Source organism: Marmota monax, unplaced genomic scaffold (assembly GCF_021218885.2).
Source record: "Marmota monax isolate L192 unplaced genomic scaffold, Marmota_monax_Labrador192_F-V1.1 WCK01_AAM20220418_F8-fsc00088, whole genome shotgun sequence".
NCBI lineage: Eukaryota > Metazoa > Chordata > Mammalia > Rodentia > Sciuridae > Marmota > Marmota monax.
The window spans coordinates 7,329,644-7,354,157 of NW_026694492.1; the positions used below are offsets into that span (position 1 = coordinate 7,329,644).

Here is a 24,514-nt window from a genome sequence, read left to right on the forward strand (position 1 = left end):
CAGAAGCTTATAACTCATGTAATTTTAATAACAAATGCAGGTGTGTTCATTTATTTTCAGGAGACAGAAATTAGGCGGTTGACCTCCATCCTATGGTAACCCTATGGGTGACCATCCATTAACATACAGTGTGCACTGGGAGACAGTGGCCTATGGCTTTGGGACCAGTGTTCATTGTCACGTCTGGCCTCTGTTGAGGTGTGCAGTTTAGACTGTGGAGGTATCTTCCACTAGATATTGGGAAGGATGGGAAACCCTAGTCCCTGGTGCCTTGGAAGTCCTCCTCAAAGGCAGGAGTCATGGCGTCTTGCTGTGTTCCTGGGTCTTGACCTGGTTGTCATAGTCTGTTAGTGTAAAGATGCTCAAAAAACTCACTTGAGTTTCTTTTTTTTTCATGATCTTCCCTCTTAATCCTGTAGAAATAAGTTTAATCTGGTGAAAACAGAAAAACAAAATACCTCCAAAAAGCCATTGGAAACCCAAAGGGGCCATAAAATAGGTTCCTTTTACCCAGTTCTTCAACAGCAAAGTCACGTGTGTTTAGTGCTCTGTGCTAACGACTGTGTTGTTTTTCTGACAGATGTGTACATTGCAATGTTGTGTACTCTGATGTGGCTGCACTGAAGTCTCACATTCAAGGCTCTCACTGTGAAGTCTTCTACAAGTGCCCTATCTGCCCAATGGCGTTTAAGTCTGCCCCGAGTACACATTCCCACTCCTATACACAGCATCCTGGCATCAAGATAGGAGAACCAAAGTAAGTCACGCTGACTTCTCATGTTTACTCCGCTGCTGAAATAGTCATTTAGAGGAGGTGATTGTTCTCTCAATGACATTTAAGATATAAACATTTATTCAGCAATGCTGATTTTGATGCTCTATGAATATAAATCATAGCTCACCCAAATCTTTCTGTTTTTTTCAGGTAAAGTCCTTGTCCAAAAATGTCACTTACTATTCATGTTCTTTCACAAATTTTTGCTGAACAAGCAAATATTTATTTTATTCTTAAGATGATTTCAACTTCTAGGAAAATAGTAACAACATCACCAACCTCTCCACTTTAAAATTTTACATAGTTTCTATAGGATACACTTTTCCCAGTAATGTTTATAAAATGAAGTCAACAGAAGACATTGGTTACTGAACTTAATTATAGAGCCAGCATAAGTCCTTGATGAGTAGAATTAAAGTTTGTTTTTGTCTTCACCTCACTCTTCATTTTATTGATTGTTGCTTTGTGGAGTAATAGTGGAGTGGCCTTCAGCAGAGGGGGCCTCCTGCCCACAGGAGAGAAGGAATTCTACCATGGGCCGGCTGCATAGCTTTTGACTGTTGCTTACTTGTCTTGATTGTTATTTTCTCTCCTCTAAAGTGGGGGTAATGCTTACATCCCAGGGTCTGTAGAAGAAGATGAGATCATATATCTGAAAAATATGTAGCTTGGAGCTGTGGTTATAGCTCGGTGGTAGAGCGCTTGCCCAGCATGTATGAGGCACTGGGTTCTAAGCCTCAGCACTATATAAGAATTAAAAAAAAAAAAAAAAGTGTAACTCATGGATCCTGTGTGGCTATTGCAGTAGGCTCTAAGCATTTGTTCCTTTCTTCATGGCTCTGCCCCTTGTGGACACGGCACTGGATTACATGCTTCTGGTTGTGTTCGTTTTATTCCTGAATTCATTTGCAATGTAGAGTTTGCTAATTACATGAGGCTGGATTTGCTGTTCAAATAAGTTTTTTTTTAAAATATTTTTTTAGTTGTTAATGAACCTTTATTGTATTTATTTATTTACTTATTTGTATGTATTTGGTGCTGAGAATTGAACTCAGTGCCTCACACATGCTTGGCAAATGCTCTACCATTGAGCTACACCCCAGCCCCCATTGGTGTATTTTTGCCCATAACTGCTTATCAAGGAATTATTGGGGAGAAAATGCAGGTATGTGATATAATATCTGTATTTTTTTCTCTCGCTATTATATCTAGTTTTTATTATAGTATTTAGTTTTGGGAAAATGTTATTGAATACTTAGAAATAACTGTTTGCTAAAAAAATGTTAAAATCTGATTTTATACTAATAGGACTTTTACTTTGATCTTTTGTATATCGTTTCTCAGAGTGAAATCAGTTGCAAATTCGAGGATCTGTGTGCACGTTGAGATGTTGACTATGAAGATGGGGATTAGTGAATGTTAGCGTCTTCGGTGTTGATAAAAATAAAACTTCTGGGCACTAATGTAACCTTTTTCTCACGTGAATATAGTTATTTGATTCTCTGTTCAAATAAATGAAACTTTGTTGTTTGAAATCTGGCATAGTAGTTTTAACCTGAAAATACAGGGCAGCAGATATTAAAATAAGCTAAAATAGTATTTCTCAAATTTTAGTACAGTGATCACTCTACTTCCTGCATCTGCCATTTTATTTTCTTTGATCTTAGTATCAGCCATGGTCTAAAAATATTAAATGGAAATTCTAGAAATAAACAATTTATAAAGACTCTCCCACCATCCTGCTTTGTCAGGACACAAATCATCCTTTTATTCATTGTGTCCACACCGTGTATGCTGCTGGCCTGTTTGTCACTGGTGACAAGCTTGGTTAGTAGATGGACTTTGGTGGAAGGCACACCACAGTTAGGTAACCTTTGTGGCCAGGTAACCTTTGTTTTTCTTAATAATGGACCTAAAGCCCAGATATAGTGATACTGGCAATTCAGATATGCCAAAGAGAAGCCATAAAGTGCTACCTTTAAATAAAAAGGGGTGAAAGTTTTTGACCTTAATAGGGAAAGAAAATAAAAATCTTAAGTTGAGGTTGCTAAGGTCTACCGTAAGAACAAATCTTCTATTTGTGAAATTATGAAGGAAAAACGTATTAGTGCTAGTTTTGCTGTTGTCCATCAAACGTTATAGCCACAATGTGTGATAAGCACTGTTAAGAGAGAAAAGCAATAAACTATAGGGCTTGGTACTATCTGAGGCTTTCAGGCATCCACCAGGCATCTTGGAACATTGTACCTGGTGGGTAAAGGGAGGAGGCTACTGTATTGCTTAGGAAGAAATTATTCCCATATTTTCTTAAATAGATTTACTACCATGATACTTTAATAAGTACAGGCCTAAAATTGATTATAAACTATTGTGGTTTAAACTATAAAACTAAAACAAATTTGCAGATGAAATGGCAAACAAAACTCACACACTAATGAAGTGTAAGTTAGTATTAGTTTGATGTGTGGCTGGGCTGGGCTGTTGTCTTTGCTTGCAGCCTGTCTATAGCAAAGGATGCTGCTGATGTAGCTCCGAGGGGCTTGTGGGCCTATGTGACCAGAGCCTGAGACAGTGCTTCCCTTGCCACCTGCCCCAGTTCCAACCACCGTGAAACTTCTCATCCTGTAGTTGCTTGGCCTACATTTGACCCAAAAGCTTTATTTTGGCATTAAGTAGTCCGTACTCCAAAGGAAATTTGAGCCTGAAATCTTCCAACAGTGTTTAGTTGACAGGTGGTTATGCAAATGATCTAAAATCACACACAATTTGCACTATTTCTTAATGATTAGTTCTGAAATAATTCCTACTATATTTAGTGAATACATGGGTATTTGAAAATACACCATAAAAGCCTGCAACCCTAGCACCTCAATTTGAAAAGCACAATTCAGGATTTTATTTTTATTTATTTTTTAAATTTAATTTGTTATAACAACAGAATGCCTTAAAATACATATTACATGTATAGAGCACAATTTTTTTTTTTTTATCTCTGGTTGTACACAAAGTAGAGTCACATTCTTTGTGGCTTCATACATGTACTTAGGGTAATGATAACCATCACATTCCACTGTCTTTCCAACCCCATGCCCCCTTCCTTCGCCTCCATCTCCTTCCTGCAGGATTTTGACCTCACCACACTTGCACAATGTTCACTGAGTGCCAGGACTGCTGGAAGCCTGTTGCTTCTTGCTTTTCAGTTTATGGGCAGGCGTATGTCTCTGTTTTCTAAAAGGAACCTTTGGACACCCCTTAATCTTCTCTGGATTATTCAAGAAGCATTTTCAGTGTTGACCTCTGTATTTTGTAGGGATAAAATGTTGTCTTTTAATTTTTCCTTGACATCTGATTAACTGCAGTTTCTTTTGCTGTGCTTTCCTTTTATTTGCTATTTCTAAATGTATATCAGTGGAGAAATGAGAACTCCAAAGTTTAGAATTATGTAAGAGACAGAATTTTTACCAAGTTCCTAAGACATAAAGACATGTCAGGTTAGGATATCAGCATGGTAGAGGACTACGCAGGTCTCAGAAACAGCTGAATTTGAACCATGGCCCTGGGTTTATTTAACATGAAGCAAACTATCTAATCTAAGTGTCAGCATGCCACCTGGGAACTGGCATGAGTGTAAATCCACCTAGCCTGGGTATGGGGGTTAGGTGTGTGATGTGCACTTCCCATCTGGTGGGATCAGTCAATGGTAATGTGGGGTTTATGGCAACAGTTTCAAGGCTTAGAGTCCTTTATGCATTTATGTCTTTACACCTAGTTCAAGTGTAACACAGTGTTCCGGGGAGTTTTGGCGGCTGTAAATTTGACCTGAATGAGAACATTTGGGTTTAGCTTTCTGTTCTTTTCTTTTCCGCCCTCTGCCTCCCTTTCTTCTCTCCTCTTCTCCCCTTTCCTCCCCTCTGTGTTATGGTATAGTTAATCCTGCCATTTGCATGGCTTACACACGGGATTAATATTACGGTTGGCTTCCCAAGCTCTTCACAACTCAGTAGCACCCCCCCTTTCACTCTGGGGACCCGTCACACCAGGGTTCTCTCTGTCCCCTCATGCTGCGCAGGTGCAGAGTTCCCTTAGCACCAAGGAGACCTTCCCTGTCTGAAAGCCTCTCCCACCCTTGCCTGGCACACTGTCTCCCTGGGGCTTCTTGGTTATTGTTGGAAAGTTGGCTCCATCTTTATGGTCCATCCCTAAAAATCATGCCTGTGAGCTTTGTGGTACCTTTATTTACTTTTCTAAATGTTAGCAGCAGTTGGTAATAGTCTCAGTCCTGCAACAGCGTGGGGAGCATTTACTAGAACTTACGCATCCCCTTCACCCAGGTTCTTTGGTTATTTTCATTTACAGTATTTGGTCCTTCCCATTGTTCTCGTATCCTGTCACCCCTCATGTTTAGGAGGTTGGGCATCATGACCTAAATGCTTCTTTGTGTTCTATTCCCCCCCTGGAAAGGACACTCATGTCAGCCCTTTTCACAAGCCGCTCTCAGGAAGCAGGTGTTGATTACAGTGTCTTCCAGTTCTTAGATGGCCGTCAGTGTATTTTTCTTTTCATGTCCAAGATCCTAATCTGGGTACGCCCTTTGGATTTAGTTGTCCTGTTTCTTCCCCGGCCTCCATCTGGAATAGTTGCTCAGATACTCTCCTACTGGCCCCATGCCATGGCCATCCAAAAGGGATCACAGTCCTGCCTGTTGTCCTGGGGATGACCCGCCGGCCCTTGGCTGTTTTCTCACAGCTGGCCCAGGGCGTGCACTCTTGCAGGAATGCCTCAGAAGGGATTCTGTGCTCGCCTGCGCAGGCCACGTTCACCTGTCCTGCTCCTTAGTGGTGATGTGGCCTTCCCCGTCTCCCGGCCCCTCCACTGTCATGTCACCACATCTCTCTCTGTGCTCTGTAGTATTTTGTGGGAGGTATTCCAGTACCATCCTGACCACTTGATCCTCAGGTGACTCAGAAATATGCTAAGTGAATGACCTCATTTTATACTTTCCCTGTTAGTAAGTATGAAACAACAACGGAACAGACCAACCCTCCCCAAAGGAATGTGGAGCGAGTAACCTGAGAGCGGTGCTGCTTTTCATGAAGCAGTTATTTCTGAAAATGGGAGAATAGAATCCTGAGAAAATTCTCAGTCCAGCTGATAAGTTTTAGTTCTTTTCTTGAAGCTCTTCTTCTTTTAATGGTTATATCTTAATTACAGGGGGCGGGGGGGGGGAGGAAATATGAACAAGCAAAGCAGAACAGTAAAAAGAACACATATGCTGTCACCCAACAGAGATGATGATAATTATATGCCTTCTATTTTCTACACCTTTAAAAAAATGTGATCATATAACTGTCTTGTTATCTAGTGTTTTTTATTTTACTTTTTGTGAAAATCTCTCTATATCATTGGTATATGTATGTGATATCTTTTTAAAAAGTTTTATTTTCTTATTCTTTTTCATTATACATGGCAGTAGAATGTATTCTGACATACTACAATATAGTTTTTAAAAAAGATCTCCATATAGTTGCTGCATTTAAGCACTTATCTCATTGAACATTGGGGCTGTCACAGTCCTGAGTGATTCCATCAGTAAAGAGATAATTCTCGTCACACTTGTGACAGTTGCATCATTATTGGGCTGTATTTAAGGTCTTACAAATCCTTTGGTCTCTTCTGGTCTTCACCCCCCACTCCCAGTCAGAGGTGGAAGGGAAAACATCAGGCAGGACTTTGGGAAAGCATATGCCACTCCAATTAAATTTTAAAATCTTGTGTAGAAAAAAGTAAAATCTGTAATTGTTTTGGCAGCACACTGCACAGTGAAGTGTGAAGCTATCTTGAGAAGCATTGTGTTAAGAAGGACCCTGAGTGGCCTTAGGGGGCATTCCTTCCTCTAGCTCTGCAGCGGCCTTGGCCTTGCTCCTCGCTCCTCCCTCCTCCCTGGCCTTTACGTTCACCAGTTTTCCTCTGACATTTTCCCAAGCTGCTCCCTAGATTTTTTTTGTACCCTGTTCGCACATTCTTTGGAGGACAAGCAGATTCCCACAGGGCCTCCTCTGAGGGCCGGGATGACCCACAGCAGTCACCCAGAAGGGATGATCTACTGTGGCTGGAGTTCCTGGTCAGTTGAGGTGGAGGATGGGGTGGCCTGTCTTGCCCAAGTTTGAGTGAAGCATGTGGACAGGTAGAACGGATTCTGTGCAGAAGACTCAGTCTGCTGCATGAACTGGGTGTAATGTGGCAGATGTGGAAATGGTTGCAGTGGCCAAGGGAGTACCCACGCCATTTAAAGCACAAGAAACACTGAACTTTCTTGTGGCATGGGTTTTCTTTTTTAATTTTCTTTTCTTTTTTTCTTTATTTGCAGAAGCCAGGTCCTCATACATGCTAGACAAGTGCTCTACCACAGAGCTACATGCCCAGCCCTGGGTTTCCTTTTTTGTCTTCTTGTCTCAGTGTATAGTTGTTTACTGGCATAGGGTTTCCTGTGTTAAGAACTGGTATAGAAATGTTCACACTTAAGTGTAAAATTACTGCTGACTTAAAAACTTGTAACAAGTAACGATTCATTCTGGCATTAGAATTGAGTGGGCTGCTTAACTCTTGATTAAACTGTTTTCCAAGCCAGGGTACTACCTTTGAGCTGTATTATTGCCCTGTCTGATACTAAAAAGTACCTTAAAAAAAAGAAAAGAAAAAAAAAAGAATGCTTTTTTTGCATGTCAGCTGTAGATTTGTGAGTAGTAAAATAGCCACTAATTTACACTTATAAACAAATGTAGCAAATACATCTTTACTCAAATGTTAAGATCTGTGATTGAGTGATGCCAGTTGTCTTGAAAAGTTTGTTTCAAAGCTAAAATGTTCTTTTAATTGTGTTTGTATGTGTGCTTCTGCCTCCTGAGTTCTTCAGATGTCAAGTAGCAGCTCCTTTGACTTGAGCGATGAGGTTGACTGACCTTATTTTGCTGCGCTTCTTCTATTTTAGAATAATCTATAAGTGTTCCATGTGCGACACTGTGTTCACCCTGCAAACCTTGCTGTACCGCCACTTTGACCAGCACATTGAAAACCAGAAGGTGTCTGTTTTCAAGTGTCCAGACTGTTCTCTTTTATATGCACAGAAGCAACTTATGATGGATCATATCAAGGTGTGTGAGCATCTCTCCTCTCCTCTAAGTGAATTGCAGATTCTTGCTTTGGTCATCAGCCCCAGCTGAACTGCAGATTGCTGTAAAGCATGCTGCACTGTCCAGGGAAGGGATGGATGCTGGTCATTGTCATGAGTAACCTACATGCCGTCATCGTGTGTCCACTTCACTGAGTCCTGATCTGCCCGCCATAAAAATCATGAAAAGGAGCAAATGTGCCTTGATTTTAAAAGAATAATAAGAATGTTAAAGTATTAGTTTTCCTCTTTATGTCTATAAAATGATGACTGTGAAGTTTACAGTTTTGAGATCTCTGTGTTGTATGAGATTAGAAATAGGGGCTCTGATGAATTATATCACTTCATTCAAATATTGGTGTATTTAGATAAATGAATGTTTCCCCTTGAAATTGTTTAAGCACTCAAGTTTTAAGCATTTAAGAAGTTTGCTTCCTATTTGATGTTCTTGGGTCTTTTTGTCCTCTCCACGCCCCCCAAATAAAAATTGCATGTGAATTGACTCTTAAATGTTCAGGATGTAGCAGGTACCTGGCACCTATTAAGAGTTCAACTAATGAAGTAAATAAATATTCTGTTGGATTATCTGCTCTCTATTTCCCAAAAGGGCACTGAGATCTGTTTTCAGCCTTCTAAGTCTCTGAGGCTGTGCTTCACCTTCGTTGCTTGGCCGTCACCATGGTGGGTGGCAGCTCACTCCGTGTGCACCTAGGAAGTGCTACCCAGTGGCACTATCCAATGCCATCATAAACTCAATTTCTTTTCTTTTAGTTGTTTTCTTTTTAAAATACCAAAAATAAAAAGTCAGTTAGAGAGTAAATAAAGTCTGTAAATTATTCTAGTCTTGTATCAGTTCAGTGAATGGACTGCGAGTCCTTGCAGATCCCTGTCTTGATCGTGTGTGAGTTTATACAGAGTCAACTTCTACCAGCAATCCACACAGTGCCTTGGAGAGACTGCTCCTGCAGGCAGGTGTAGGTAGTTGTGGCGGTTTTACTGTTGTGAGTAAAATGCACGAGAAGTATGTGGGAGTCCAATACAATCCTTTTAAGATATTTTACACATTATAAAAGAATGTTCCAACAATAAATACTAACAAAGACAGGAAAATAGAAGCTACTGATAAAAACATGGGGTCATTGAAATTAGAACAAAATATTTTAATAAACCACGTATGAGACCAATCAAAGAAAGAAAAGAGAGAGAAAAAGAGGAGACACATTGCCTCCGAGGAGTTTTCTCAGCGATCTGCTGTCTGGGACTGTCTTTGCATCTGCAGGTCGGGCTGTGGGCTTTTTGGTTAGGGTCTTCTTTGTGTTAATAGCAGGTTTGGAGGTGGATGAGGTTCCAAGGAGTAGAGACTGAGAGGGGTGGTAAAGACCTATGGCCACAAGGACAGGATCTAAAAAAAAAAAAATCTAAACCTTTACAAGACTGCATGAAACGAAACCAGTGGGAATGTTCACTGATGTTCTCAAGTATATTCAGTGCATCTTAAAATGTTCTGCATGTCTATGTTTGGGGTAAAGATAAAGTTGTAGGGGTGCCCTGCTTTTTAAGATGACATGTCTAGGTTTTGCTGTGTCATTCATTACTTTGCCTGGTGTCTGTGAGGAAGGAAAGAAGAAGTGGATGGGGACATTCCACACACTCATTTATAGGTGACTCTTTATTTGCCCAACTTGACCCTGTTTGTTCCCTCCCTCCCTCCCTTCATTTCTTCCTGCCTGTCCTTTTTTCCCTCTTTGATTGAATCCAGGGGTACTCTGCTACAGAGCTACATTCCCAGCACCTTTTATATTTTATTTTGAAACAGGGTCTTGCTAAGTTGTCCAGGCTGGCCTCACACTTGTCATCCTCCTACCTCCGCCCCCCGAGTAGCTGGGATTACAGACATGTGCCACTGCACCCTGTTTATTATTTCTTTGTTCTAACAAATATAGATTCATTGACTTTGTAGTCAACTTCATGTTGACATTCACATTTGAAGCAATCTTTTTGTTATAGTCATTCAAGTTATTTTTTTGTTATAAGAGCAAAGAAAAAATCAATTCTAAAGGAATTAAATTATAGTTCTTTCTTTGCTTTTTTTTGTTTGTTTGTTTGTTTTGAGGTCCTGGAGATCAAATCCAGGACCCTGCACATACTAGGCAAATGCTCTACCACTGAACAACACCTCCATCACAAGGTGAATTTCTTTTATTAAAAAAAGACATTTGTGCTGGGTGTGGTGGTACATTTCTATAATCCCAGTTACGAGGCAGGCTGAGGCAAGAGGAATGCAAATTTGAGGCCAGCCTCAGCAACTTAGTTAGATTGTCTCAAAATAAAAAGGTCCAGGGGTGTAGTTCAATGGCAGAGCACTCCTAGGTTCAAACCCCAGTATTGTTAAAAAAAAAAAAAGACATTTTGGTTTTGATGTTATTTTATTACTTTACCCTCTCTTCAGCTTTTCAGTTAGTAAAAATGTATTTGCCTAAGAACTCAGGAAAACCTTTTTTAGAAGGTTTTGAGTTTTGTTTCTTTGGGTTTAAAATGCTTAAGAAAGGTAAAAAATCAGAATCTGATTTGAAAACAGCCATTCAGATACACAAACCTTCTGCTCACATGGTGGGAAGCAGCAGGAGTGGTTTGTGTCTGCTGGAAACCTTGTCTCCCAGAGGAGCGTGAGTAGACCTTCTCTGCCACCCTTAGACTGGCTGTCTGTTGGGGAGTAAACCTTGTAACCTCTGCTGATGAGGAAGTCAGTAGAACCCCTTTTCCTCCTGGGGAAAGATGGTGCTAGATAAAGGAGGCCACTTCTTGGTGCTATTTAGAGAAGACCTTCCCTTGAGAGTGTGCTGGAGCAGGTAGAAGGAATGGCGTCTTCAATGCACACTTGCTGAGGAGCATGGAGCACTTCCACACCGCCAGTCTCTGTAACCAAGAGGTTCAGGAGTGGAGAGGTGCTTGCCCAAGTCCTGATGGGAAGAGGAAGTCCTCCTGAAGAGATTGTATCTGAGATTCAGATTTGTTTCCTTTTCTCTCTGGACTCCATGTCTTCAGAGCAGACATGAAAACTAAAGTGAGCTGGTCTATAGATCAAATTGCACTAATTTTACCTAACTCACATTTGAAATCCCGTGAGTTAAGACGATTATTTTGCTATTATGTTAATAAACTATGTGACTTCAAAAGGCTTTTTGAATACAACCATGTACAGTTTGCAAATCTGGGTGCTATTAGTAATAAGGGATGGATCAGGATAGGTACCCGGAAAACCCAGCAAAAACCCAACCTGCAAATATCTCAAGAATGCGAAAAACGGGAAAGATGAGAAAGGTTCCTATTAACTTTAGCTCTCCGGTGTAGGTTCAAGCTGAGCTGAAGCTTGTGGATGCATATTGGTATATTAGCCTGTTTAAACGTTTCTGCAGAAAGGGAAGTAAAATGCTCTGTAGAAATAGTCTGTGGTAGGAAGGACTTACTCTAGAACATGGAGGAGGACAGAGTACCAGGATTAATTTGATTCATTTCAGAGGTCTATCTCTAAAGAGTTTTAAAATGGCACAGATATGTAAACTTTTAAAAATTCCTTGAAGTAGAAATATATAACTTACAATAACCATAAAAGGTAATGCTCCTTTATAAACATTTTTAAAATGTGTCTTTTTAGCTCAGGTTTGCTCCTTTATATATTAGGAGGTATTTCTGAATGAATATAAAATCCCGCTGAAGTGTCTGTAAAGCATTGGCAGTAGTCTACACACGTGTTTTCCTTTGGTAGTGTGATTTGTGATGATATTTCTTTTCTTTTTATAATGCAGTCTATGCATGGAACATTGAAAAGCATTGAAGGGCCTCCAAACTTGGGCATAAACTTGCCTTTGAGCATTAAGCCTGCAACTCAAAATTCAGCAAACCAGAACAAAGAGGACACCAAGTCCATGAATGGGAAAGAGAAATCGGAAAAGAAATCTCCATCTCCTGTGAAAAAGTCAATGGAAAGCAAGAAAGTGGCCAGTCCCGGGTGGACGTGCTGGGAGTGTGACCGCCTGTTCACGCAGAGGGATGTGTACATCTCCCACATGAGGAAGGAACACGGGAAGGTCAGTGAGAGGGAAGAGCGCAAGGAGGAGCGCCAGCTGGCGACCTTCCAAGACTCAGTTCTTGGCTTGGCTCTGTCAGCAATTTGTAGCGTGACCTTGAAAATCACTCCATGTCTCTGTGCCTCGGTTCTTTTATCTGTAAAATGGACATTTTCAAATCCTCCCAGGCTCATTCTGTGATTTTTGCTAACTGCCTTCACTTGCACACCCCAAGACGAGGAGTAAGTTGTGCACTACGTCGTGTTTACAGCTGAGGAAGCTGAACCAGGTAAACCAGAGTCACAGGCATCTGGATTTACCTCTCAGCTCTGTGACCGACCAGGGAGAGGAGGAAGGCAGGCAGTGGACGTGCTGAGAACCGCTGGTGGCGTGCGTGTGACTTGACATGGTTCTTCCTTTGTAGTGGGAAGAGAAACCCTCATCCCTGACTCCTAGGAGAAGTCCTGCAACTCAAAATCTTGAAAAATCGGAGTCGCAATACTCACATTCTTTCTTTCTTTTTTTTTTTTAATGATTAGTATTTATCTCCAACTGATAAGAAATTTTTAAAACACCCCTTGTTAGACCTAATGAAAATCAGCAGTTATCTTCAGTGTCATCTAATACTGTACTTACATATTGATAGTAGACTGTGCTCACATTTTCTGATTGTCTGGTCAGGATTCAGAAACTCTGCATATTGCATTTGGCTGTTGTATAATTTAAATCTCTTTAAGCAATCCTTCTGCTTTATTTTTATTTTTAATGTGCCATTGACTTGTTGGAAAAATTGGGTTATTTGTTTCTTAGATTATCCCTCACATTACTGGTTTGGGGTAATTGCTTCTTTTTTACACTGGTTAACTTGTTCCTCTTTATCCCATAACTGAGAATTATGATTAGATCCAGGTTGAGGTTTTTAGGTAAGAATATGTTATAGGTGGTGTATTCTTTTTGTATCATGTCATAAGGAACATAATACCATCTTATCCCATCTTTAGGGACACTAAAATTGGTTAGTGGGTTCAGATACATAATATTTTTGAAGAAAGTTGCTTTAGCAGTAGAACAACAATACTGTGTCAAGAGTACATGGGAGTTAATTTGTAATAGTTCCTTAAAGTTTGTTATATTATGTGTTAATTACATTTATTGATCTAATTTATTTATATTTATTTGAGCTACTAAGGAAGTTAACTAACATGTTACCTTGTTAATCATTCAAGTGGGATAATGCCATTGAACCTCACAGTGATCGAAGATTGCAAAGAAGTGTTTTTATTGTATGTGTTCTCACTATAGTAGCTCTATCATATTAAAAATATTACTTATGGCATATATTTGGCTTTAGTGGCACATCACTTATTTAATTGTCTTGATTTTAGGCTTCCCTAATGTAGAACCTTACACATTCATTGTACATACTGGGTGGTTCCTTTGGAGCAGTTCCTGCCCACCCTCTGTCAATGCCCCACTGTGACTCTCTAGAGCCTGCTGTGGTGAGTCAGGGAGATCTTCTTCACTTGGTGCCCAAGTTGGATTTCATCATTGTTAAAACAGGAGCAACCTTAATATTTACATGTGGTTCAGTGCTTTCACTGCTTGTACATGTTCTGTCAAGTGTGTAACATTTCCAAATTCTTTCTTTTTATTAAAAACAAAAACAAAAACAAAACCAAAGAAACCTTCTCTTGCACATCTAATAGTTGCCAGATCTAGAAAATAAGATGAGGAGATGGCTCTGGAAAAGAGAGGTGAAAGTTGGCATTCGCTGAAACCATGGAGTTCGCCTGGGGTGTACCCACGTGTATGCGTGTTCCGTGGAGCACTTGGGAGCACTTGGGCTGGGTGTGCGGGTCTGCAGAGGGGAACAGGTGGGGTTGGCCTCCAGAGGGCTGGGGAGCCTGCCTTTCAGAACGAGGAACATCACATTAATTTGCAGTTCCAATCCTGAAAGAACAAAGGGACAGTAGAGGGGGAAGGAGAGATCTGTCTGTCTTTGGGTGCAAACGCAGAGTGTCATGTGTCACACCAGGGCTCACGTTCTGCACCCCTGTGTCCAACTAGAACCCCTGCAAGCACACTCATGTCTACTCCAGTTCTTTTCTTCTTTCTGACAGAACACCCCTCTCTTCCCTCTAAACACCAAGCCTCCAGTTGCCTGTGCCGTCTCAGACCTCCTGCAAGGCGCCAAGCTTCCTTCCCTTTCTGTGGAATGCGCCGTCACACCTGTGTGTGTCAACGCCACCGTGTCGCCCAACCCATCTTGCTCAGATCTCCTCCTCGAGTCCACTGGACACGTTCCAGTCCTTATTTCTGTTGACTTGTGTTTCACATGATGGGCAGCTCTTTCAAAAACTCATTTTCTGCCCTTATTGAATTCTACTCTCTTGGGTTTTCTCACAGTTGCTAGAACACCGACCACGCTTCTGTCCTAGGAACTTTTTAACTCCTCTGGGAAATTCAGCTTCATCTCTACCTCGACCATCCAAATCTGTGTCTCCAGCCATGGTTTCTTGCATGAATTCCAGTTTTAAAATCCGACCACTTAGGAGGTGTTATAACCTCTTGCATAACTCACAGAAACTACCTGGAAGCTCTCCAGAGAACCCACCTATTCACCTACCCCCAGCTTTCACAAGAGCCTTGTATCTTACTGGTTTGGTGATTGATTCCTCCTTTCTTCAAAGCTCCCAGCCATCTCTTAGGTACCCTTTTCTCCAGCCATTTATCTGTTCTCATAGCCACTACCTATTCTATCAGTTCTTGCCTGGATTATTACTGTCACTGTAGGCAGTGAGTATTTTCTGAGGTACAGATCTGATTATGTCATGTTGTTACATAAAATGTTGTGCTGCCATCACCCTAGACGAGTCTAGCCTGCCTAACATGGTGTACTAGGTCTGATTTTTCCACCCTCCTCTAGCCCTGTCTTCATATGGTGCACCCTTCCCAAACTACCTTCAGTGTTTCTAGCAACATTTGCTCATGGGCCTGTAGAGCTTCTCAGGTGATGTTTCATTAATTTGAAAGATCAAACCTCTCTGGTGGCTAACTTCTTAGTCCTTTAGGTCTCAGTATGGACCGCAACCTCAGCTGGAAATTCCTCGCAGGTCCCAAGACTGAATGGGAAGTGGAAGATGGTCAAAAGCAACCAATGAAACCAATTGCCTGAATGTTTCCATGACAACACTTTCCTTATCAGAACAGACTGGACAAAGCACGTCCGTTATCTCTTTCTCTCATTAGACTTTGTGTTTCCCTCCTTTCTTCAGTTGCTAGACAGCACCTACGTTGTAGTAAGTTGAAAAAAAATTTTTTTGAATTAAAGTATCTAGATTGTGTCCTGATTTGGCAAACATCTAATCCCTGGGCTTACCTTCCTCTTTAGAATGGCAGTTACATGGGCTTCAGTGACCTCCCAGTTTCTAGTGTTGTAGGGACCTAGAAAGATCTATATGTCAGGTGGTGAGCATCCTCCAGTCCTTTAAGGTTAGACGTAAACATGAACTATGCTGTACACATGTAGGACATTGAAAACTCTATTTGGCTGAAGGTCTCAGGAGCTCATAATATTTATTGGATTAGCTGATAAAATATTACTATATATCAGGGTAAGTATGTAAAATGTTCTGAACCAGTGAACTGTGAAGATGTACGTGATTTCAATACCATAATAATGACTTAAAAATAAATATGTGTATAGAATAATTTGGAATAATCTAGACATTTTCTGCTAACCATAATACACTGTTATTTCTACTATTAAGTATGATTATTACTTGGGCATAGCTTGGAGAAAAGATTTAAGGTTAAGCCCAACTGGTGTAAGTTAAAGTTTTATGTTAAGATAAATCATTGCTTCTCATTGGCTTTTTTGGTTTCATTGGTTGCTTTTGACCATCTTCCTCTTCTCAGTTCCCAACCAAGAAATCTTTACTAAAAGATATTTTGTATAGAGCTTCACTTATTACAGGAAAATATTCTGTAACTTTGTCTTTAATATTTTAAAAAATATTCAGTGACTAGCTTCTCTGTCTCTCTAAGGCATTTTCAAACTACTAACCGGGTACCGCTTTCAGTGGTTCAAAATTTTTTCCAGTAATTTGTTGTAATATGATATCGTGTCAAAACACACATTTTTTGACAATAAGCCAGATACATTTACTAAAGGTGTAATTTTAAAAACCTATAACTTGCTGAATTATTACTTTAGCATTTTAAAAAGAAAAATATATAAAACATGAGCATTTAAAATAGTTATGGTTACAGAAATTTCTTAAAACCACTAGTAAAATGGATCACTTAGTGAAGCTGGTGTTACCCTCTGTTGTGGTGGCTAGGTTCAGGTGTTCTTTTTAGTGATGAGCTCTGGCAGGCAGTCTCTGAGTCTGTTTTATTACCATGCCCTCTCTGGCTTACAGCATTGTGCTTGCTGAAGGAGCCCCTGGAGGGACACAAAATTGAAAGCAGTTTTCTGTGGATTGTCGCAGGCATCCATGGGAAGGGGCTCTGTTTGAGCCACAAGTCCATATGCCATGCCAGCAGAGGGCTAGGTTCAGACATCTGATCATTTTACTAACTACAGAAATTCTTTCAAATTTGAAATCTCTGCTCTCAGCCATAAAATGGGCTCATCTGTGTCGTTAACTTGATGAACTCACCAAACCATTAACCCTTTCCAGAAACCTCAAATTAAGATCCTCCGGAAGAAATAATATCTGAAGTCATTCTTATAGATAGATCAAACTTTCTGCAATTATCGGTGCTGGTAGTAAAATAAAAAAGTAAAAATTACTTGTATTTGTGAAATCTGATAATTGTAGTCCTTTTCTCATTCGCCGCCTGGTCACCCCACCCCTATTCATGAAGAAACTATTCCTAAACTTGTTCATCGGAAGAGTCTAAAGCAGAGTGGCATGTACTGAATTATGGAGCTCAGATGCAACCAGAGGAATCTTACCACCTTTTGAGGTTCTTCCTCGTGTGGATGTGGATCAATTTTGTGTTGTAACTTGGGAGCAGCCTGGGGTTCTGGAGCCGGACAGACTTGGGTTTGAGTTCTGGCACCATAACCTGCAGTGACTTTATAAGAAAGTACCTGTTCAGCTTCATTCTACATAGTTCTAGTGTAGAAATAATAATACTCACCAAGAAGCGTCCTTTAAACCGCAAGATCAAATGTCTTAGGAGGTAGCCGCTTTCTCTATGTATTTCCTCTCCAAAGGCTAACGTTTTAAAAAATTAAATTTTCCATGAAAGAAGCTCTTCAGGATAAATGGTTTAGACTTTCTAAATTCACATCATGTAAATGTATTTTTAAATCTTTTCATTTTGGGGTGATTTTAGACTCAGAAAAAATTGCAAAGATAGTGAATGGCTTCTGTACGTAGAGCTGTCACCCAGCTTTCCTGATGCTGACGCCTTACATACTCACAGCGCAGCAGCTACCTTGAACATCAGTAGGTACTATTAACAAAACTCAAGACCTCATTCCACTTTGACCAGTTGTTCCTCTTCCTATCTGGGATCCAGCCTAGGATGCAGTTTTGCATTCAGCTGCCTGTCTCCTGAGTCTCCTCCATGACAGTTTTCTTCCTCATCTCTCAACAATGTGGGCGCTTGAGCATGATAGTTATTGGATATATGCCCTGCCATTGGATTTGTCTGCCGTTTCTCGTGACTAGTTCTGGCTGTCTGTTTTGGTTGGGATATCACAGAAATAGTGCTGTCCCTTCTCAGTGCAGTCTGACTAGCTGTGCCTGGTGACTCATGACTCAGCTCCTGAACACTTGGTAGTGGTGGTTTCTAACAGGTTTCTCTCTGAAAATTGCTATTAATAAGTACCGTGTGGGGAGATACTTTGAGACTCTGCAGAACATAACTGTTTCTCATCATTCTCTCACCTGCTGCTTTGAACATCCACCCTCCACAGTGACCATTGGTGTTTGCCTCCTGGTCACTTTCTGCTTCCATCCCTGCTTCTGTGTTTATTCGTTGAAACTCTGTTGTAAGGATGAGCTCAGTTTTTATTAAGAGCTGTATAGACTTATAAATAATTATTTTCCCCAGTGACACAGAATCCATTGCTTTTGTTCTTTATACTTTTGCTCAAATGGCCCCAGAAATGACCAGAGGGTTTTCCTTTCCCAGCTCCCATGACTTCTTGACAAACCCCTTTGTAGGACATCTCTCTGGTGTCACAGTGTGTGCATGGCTCATTTGTTATTTTCCCTTCCTCAGCCCTACAGTCATCCATTTCTTTTGGGAGCCCACAGATCCTTCAGTTGAGAATGATAGTAAACTTTTTTTTTTTTTTCCAGATCTAGTTCTTTTTGCAGGGATAGAACCCAGGGGATGTTGTCCCTTTGGACTGTGACCCCAGGCCTTTTTATTTTGAGATAGAATCTCACTAAATTACCCAGGCTGGCCTTGAACTTGTGATCCTCCTGCCTCAGCTTCCCAAGACACTGGGGTTACACTATCATTCCTGGTAGCAAACACAATTTTAAGAAACTAGATTTATATTTTGATTCCTGCTGAGCATGGGAAGTTGTAACTGGGGAAACCGTGTGGGTGGAAAAGGTAATAAGCCTCAAAGTGACTTCCCAGTTATGTAGTGTGAGGCAGTGATATATCTGGCAATTTGTAGGCTCTTATCAGATGCTTTCAGTTATAATTAGAGTAAGCTACTGGAAGGAATACTTGATGGACATGTTTTGTGAACTGAAGGGGCAGGACAAACTTGGACTGTTGTTGAGGGAAATGATGTGACATTCACAGTTGATAAGAGACAGAAAAAACTGCACAACTCCACTTGCTTCTTTAAATGGAACCAGTGTTCATAAGGGGCAGATGCCTAGAAAGAGAGCCAAGGCCCTGACAAGTGGTCTAGCTGGTGTAAGGATGTCCACTTCTCCATCGTCACATGGGGCAAAGGAGCTTGCAGATAGGTATGTCATGGAACATGAGGTCTACCCGAATAGTCTGCTCATCTAATACGAGGAGTTCCCGTGGATTCACAAGAGTACAAAGTCTGCCTGACTATGGGGGACGCAGAATTATAAAGTAGTTGGGTCCTGCCTGAGCACTGGGGAAAAGAATGTGATGGAGACTAAGAACATCTAATTAATCTTATTTGCTTCTCAGAGGTGATCGATAGAATGACCCCACAGCCAGAAAGTTGGAGTCAGTAAAACTTTCGACAGACTTTCTCCCTGGATATTAGTCTGCCTAGCACAGTGCAAAAGGGGCTGAATGGAGTGTTGAATACACAGCTGATCGTGGAAGCTGTGCCGGAGAGAGCTTCCACCCGGGATCAGATTCTGCCTAAGCTTTCTATGAGCAATGTGATAGGGAATGGAGCTGGGAGGGATTTTGCAAGATAGTTGTTAATTTGATCAAGAGCTTTTCACTAAAGAAAAGCCAAGCACACAGATATTATGTGAGGTAGATGTGACTTAGCTAAGTTATGTGAGAAAACATTTTGTCTTCGTTTGTGTCTTGTCGACACTGCCCATCTTTTTTGCAGCTGCAGAGATGGCATCATATCCAGGAGGCCAGTACCCTTTCCTGATTTGGCACTGTCACCTAGTCATTGCTTCTCAGAACTTGAACATACCTCCAAATCCCCTGGAGCTTGTTAAACTCCTGATTGTCACCACCCCCAGAGTTTGTGATTCAGCAGGTCTGGGTTGGAACCTAATCATTTGCCTTCCTGTGAGTTCCACGTGACGGGTGATGCTACACTTGGGACTGTACTTTCAGAACCCCTGGCTTAGTCTAAGTGGCAGTATAATCCTCCGAAGCCCATTGATTTATACAATACAAGTTTGCTCATGCTGGGGTTGCCATGGTTTGAGCTTTTCTCTGGGGGAGCCAGCTCTTCCACTAGAAACTCAGTGGTCAAGGCTATTTCTTTAAACCTTACTCTTTGAACATAGGTACCCAGTTGGCAGATGGGCACTGGAGAACCATACCTGATACTCATCCTCTCTTACTCTGATGTGATGCACCACACATGTCATTAGCCAGAAGCAATCATAGGAGAACCCAATTGAAGGAGACTGAGGAGTGTATTCTTCTGTGTACCCTGAGGGAGAAGGAATGACAAGTAGCATAAACCACCCCCAGCAAGCTGCCTCACTGAATCCGAGATGGTGCAGGCCAACAAACTAGGCCTTGGGGAGGGTGACCAGGTTGGTGAGAGTCGACTGCAGACAGTGCCTGGAAGACTGGAGAACTCGGGGTCAAAGGGAGTTTCGAAATATGTCTTCAGAGGTCTGGTGCAGGGTAATTACAGGCCAACTGGAGCCGAGGATGGGTGAATTGTCCACATGTCACTAGAATTATTCAGGCAGTGGCCAAATGCCCATCTGTAAATACATGAAACCGGAAGGACCCCAGGGCTAAAGTGGCCTTCCAGTCTCTGACATAGGAATGAAGTGAGACCACCTACTATGCAGCGGCACATGGAGTAGAGCCATAGCCAATCTGAGGGGGCTGTTTTAAACCAGTCACTGTCCCAAAGTCATTCCTTGAACTAACCAAAGCCAATAAAAAGCACTTCTTTGCACAGTTGATCTGATTTCTGGATGGAAACAACTTCCAGGAAGAAGTCACTGTCTGCTGTAGGGTCATGTGTGGAACACAGGGCCACACCCTAGAATCTCCCAGGGGAGCTGCTCTCCACATCAGTTAGTTGGCCTTGTTTGGGCCCCACTCTAGCATTTGTGAAGCTAATTCCAGTGTGTTGCCAGGGCTGGAAACTGTCACCGGGGTCTGCCAATACAGCGTGTTGCTGTGGCCCTCTCTTGTGTGACTTGGCCGTATTCCTTTGCTGGTTTATGTTTGAGAAGGGTTGATCCCAGGTGCTATTGTTCACATGACTCCACCCAGTGTTCTCTCCTGGTGGTGAATTTAAGGGACAACTCTGTAGAAGTAGGAGATTTCAGCTTTATTAAGTAGAGGGGCAGTTAAGCTCAAAGTCTGTTTGGTATAATTTAATGCCTGGTCTTAGGATGCATTGGTGTTTTGTTCCTAAAGAGTTCGTAACCCCTTCAAGGTAAAGCCACAGACCCTACCTCCTGCTTTTCCTATAGGTGCAGGGGACTTGGAATGCCTGCTGTTCATTAAGGAAAAGGGCAGTAGCAGAAAAGGAGAGGGGAGAATGAACAGGAGCCCTGGAGCTTTAGTGGAGCCATTGATGCGCAGGTGCTGGCCGGGTCAGGTCCCCAGCTCGGGGCAGCCATGGTCAGGGTCAGGTGGACTGTGGGGCTTTGCAGAGTCTCGCACTTGCACAGTATTTTTTGCACATAATTTTTTTTAAAGTACCCCCCTACTCCACCTGGATCCTACTCATATTTATCTGGAGGGCATAATTTCCTCCCCCAATCTTTGTGAAATTTGTGAAACTGAAAGTATCACCCCTTCCTTTTGTTTCTATCCTCCTCCTTTACCCTGGTGATGACAGTTAATTAAGGTTATGAAAATAGCGTCTAGTTTGCATAGTTTAGCCGGATGGTTTCATTTTCATTTTTTTTTTTTTACCATTATAGTTCCTACTGTTGCCGTGAGTTGTGTGTTACTCTGAATACTAAAAGATCTTTTATTTAATCTAAGTGTGGGAAGATGAGAGATTTTTATCCTTCTTAAGCCATCTTCTAGCTGTGGGGATATTTACTTTCTGCCAAAATCATATTACTCCAGCAAGAGGTGGAAAATCATTTTTCCTATCTTTTTTTTTTTTTTTTTTTGGTACAGAGCTTATTTGTGATCACTCAAGGTTTTTGGAGAGATGTATTTAAATCAGTTGCATCTTCGGAGGCTGAAAGCACACTAGTAGAGTGCTGCCTAGCATGTATAAATGCACAAAGCCCCAGGTTCATCCCCAGCACTGCAAAAAGAAAAAGCAGTTGGATATTCTGTTTCCTGTTCAGTTGTTGGAAAAGTGTGGCTTCTTACTTGGTTCTACATTTGGATCAGATGTGAAATCCAAGGGCTAAGAAAACATAAATTAGAGTTCATCTGTTAATGCTTTGTGTTAGAAATGTTCATCACTGCTGTCTTTATGAAACTTGCTAATTTTGGCCACCAAAATTAGTATTTCATCAGTATTTTTTATTGTCATATTTTAGATATTTTTAGACCTTGCCTCTTATATATTTCATAATTTCATTGTTGTAATAAAAGTTAATTATTGTAATTTATATATATTAGGTTTGCTTTTACTTTATTGGATATTATAATGGTATAGTTTATCTAGTTTTATCCAAGTCCTATTTTATGACTTAATGAAAAACTTAAATGACTTGTCAAATGATGTTGAAACTTTTTAGTTCAAAGACCATTGAAACATAGATCTAACTGTTGATGATTTTGGTAACTTGTGGCTAAATTTGAAGATGGGATGGTGATGGTGACAGGGGCTAATAGATCAAGGACTTTTCTGGGTGGCATTATCTGTTACCTCCTTTGGACCTTGAAGTAAGTCCCTGAGGTACATGCTGTTACCGGACAGGGCAGCAAGGCTCAGGGACCCTCCAGGACTGGGTTCAGGCTGAGAGCTCAGAGGACTGGTGCTGTGCCTAGCAGTGGTGTTTGCATGACACAGCAGCTGCCATTTCAAAAACGGCCTAATTTTCATTTCATTCAGTCTTTTCGATCAGGTGCACCTTTCTTTTCTTTTTTTTTTTTTTATAGTTTTTCTTTTAGTATTTATTTTTTAGTTGTAGTTAGACACAATGTCTTTATTTTGTTTATTTATTTTTATGTGGTGCTGAGGATCGAACCCAGGGCCTCACACGTGCTGGGCGAGCGCTCTACCGCTGAGCCACAACCCCAGCCCCAGGTGCACCTTTCCATCAAGTTTTTCCTTCTGTTGTACGTTCAGTGGTTTCAGTGGAGTGTCGGGTGGAGGTGGAAGCTGGCTCCCCCCATCCTGTGAGCGTGTGGCAGTGTGGGTAGCAGGTTTGCGTGTACAAGTCAGAGTCCTGGCTGGGACCCAGCACTTCAGTGGACCCAGTCACAGTTGAGATTAGTAGCACTGTGGAATCATAAGTGCATGGAGCAGGTGTCTTGAAAAGTCGTGACATATTTTAGAGTAGCCTGCATTTTATTTCTTAGTGATCACCTAGAAGGTATTTGGGCCCTGAATGGATTATAGCCAGACTTGGACCCTGGCAAAGGTTTTGAGTGGTTTCTGGAGGAATTTCAGGACATGGAGAGGTGCACGGGAGAGGCCCCTGCCTGTCAGTGGGTGTCAGAACAGAGGTCCTCTGGTCACCATCAGAGACAGGGAGCTTTCTCTTCTGGCTCTGTTGTCTGGGTTGGGACTGGGGAGGTGAGCAGGACCTGGGTGGGAGTGAAGTCTATTTTTAGATTCTCCTGGTTAATGGTGATACCTTCACACTCACACGCCTTCCTTCCTACTCTCCTGCCCTCGGAGAAGTTTGCTGTAAAGGAATTAAGTCAGTTGACAGCTGAGAGAGAAGCTATTTAGGGTACTAGCTCTCCATGCTGGAGAGCTTGTAAAAGCTGCCCCAGCAGGAAGATGATGCTGAAGAATAACTTGCATTTCAGGAGCTAATATAAGCTTACTTTTGTTTGTTTGTTTATTTTGTAGTGCTAGAGTAGGTGGGGGGCCCAATCCCCCCAAAGAGCCAGACCCTAGTGATTAGAATCCCATATAGTTATCCCTCAGTATCACAGGGCTAGGTTCCAGAACTGCTGCTATTCCCTGCCCCCATACCAAAAATTTCAGGATGCTCAAGTCCCTTATGTAAAATGGCACAGTGGTTGTGTGTAATTGACATTCATCCTCCTGTGTACTTTAATTCATCTCTAGATTACCTGATACAATGCAAATGCTATGCAAATTGTCGTTAAAAGTCTATACATGTTCAGTACAGATGCAGTCGTGTTTCCAAGTATTTTCATTCTGTGTTTGGTTGAAGCTGGGGATGCAGCACCCATGGATGTGGAGAGCCGACTATAGATTAGACCCCCCTATAACAGCACTTGCCTTGGCAGATCCTCACAGCTGCCAGGGTCCTCTTTTGTAAGCAGAGGTCTGCCTGTACTGGGGGGCCCCTTCTGAGTGTTTTAATGTGGAGGGTTGAAGCCCTGAGCATGCAGGCTCTGCCTCTTTCATGTCCCCTGTTGCCTGTTCTTGTTCCAGCAATATAGTACCGTTTGTAGCTGCTTGGCATGTGCCATATTCTCCCTTGTCATTGCTCCTTCAGTACCTTCTGCCAAAAATCTCCTTCCTTGCCTCATTGCACCTGTGAGCTCTTCATGGCCAGCACCAGGCTCTCTTATTCCCTGCTGTGGCCCTCTTGCATCTGGAATGACCTCTTTGTATTTTGTCTTCCTTCTTCAACAGATCATAATGTCCTCAAGGGCAGAAAGATCCTGGCACTTTAATGCTAGAGCTCAGTGGATGAGAAGAAAGGAGTCAGGGCTCACAGTGGTCGCCCTCGTGGTATGCTGGGCTAGTGAGGCTGG

The 24,514-nt window shown here is 41.6% G+C and overlaps 1 protein-coding gene across 20 annotated transcripts in view; it reads left to right on the plus strand.

The window, feature by feature from the left end:
- Znf532 (zinc finger protein 532) overlaps window positions 1-24,514 on the plus strand; it is a 106,998-nt gene that overhangs the window by 63,974 nt on the left and 18,510 nt on the right. For 18 of the 20 annotated variants that reach the window (XM_046419417.2, XM_046419413.2, XM_058571362.1 and 15 more), the window contains 3 exons: window positions 581-757; window positions 7,764-7,926; window positions 11,750-12,031. The exons of 1 other annotated variant lie outside the window; for it this stretch is intronic. In XM_046419417.2, the coding sequence (XP_046275373.1) occupies window positions 581-757; window positions 7,764-7,926; window positions 11,750-12,031 (622 nt within the window). The remainder of the gene's footprint in view (window positions 1-580; window positions 758-7,763; window positions 7,927-11,749; window positions 12,032-24,514) is intronic. One more of the 20 variants, XM_058571367.1, reaches the window with a different exon arrangement.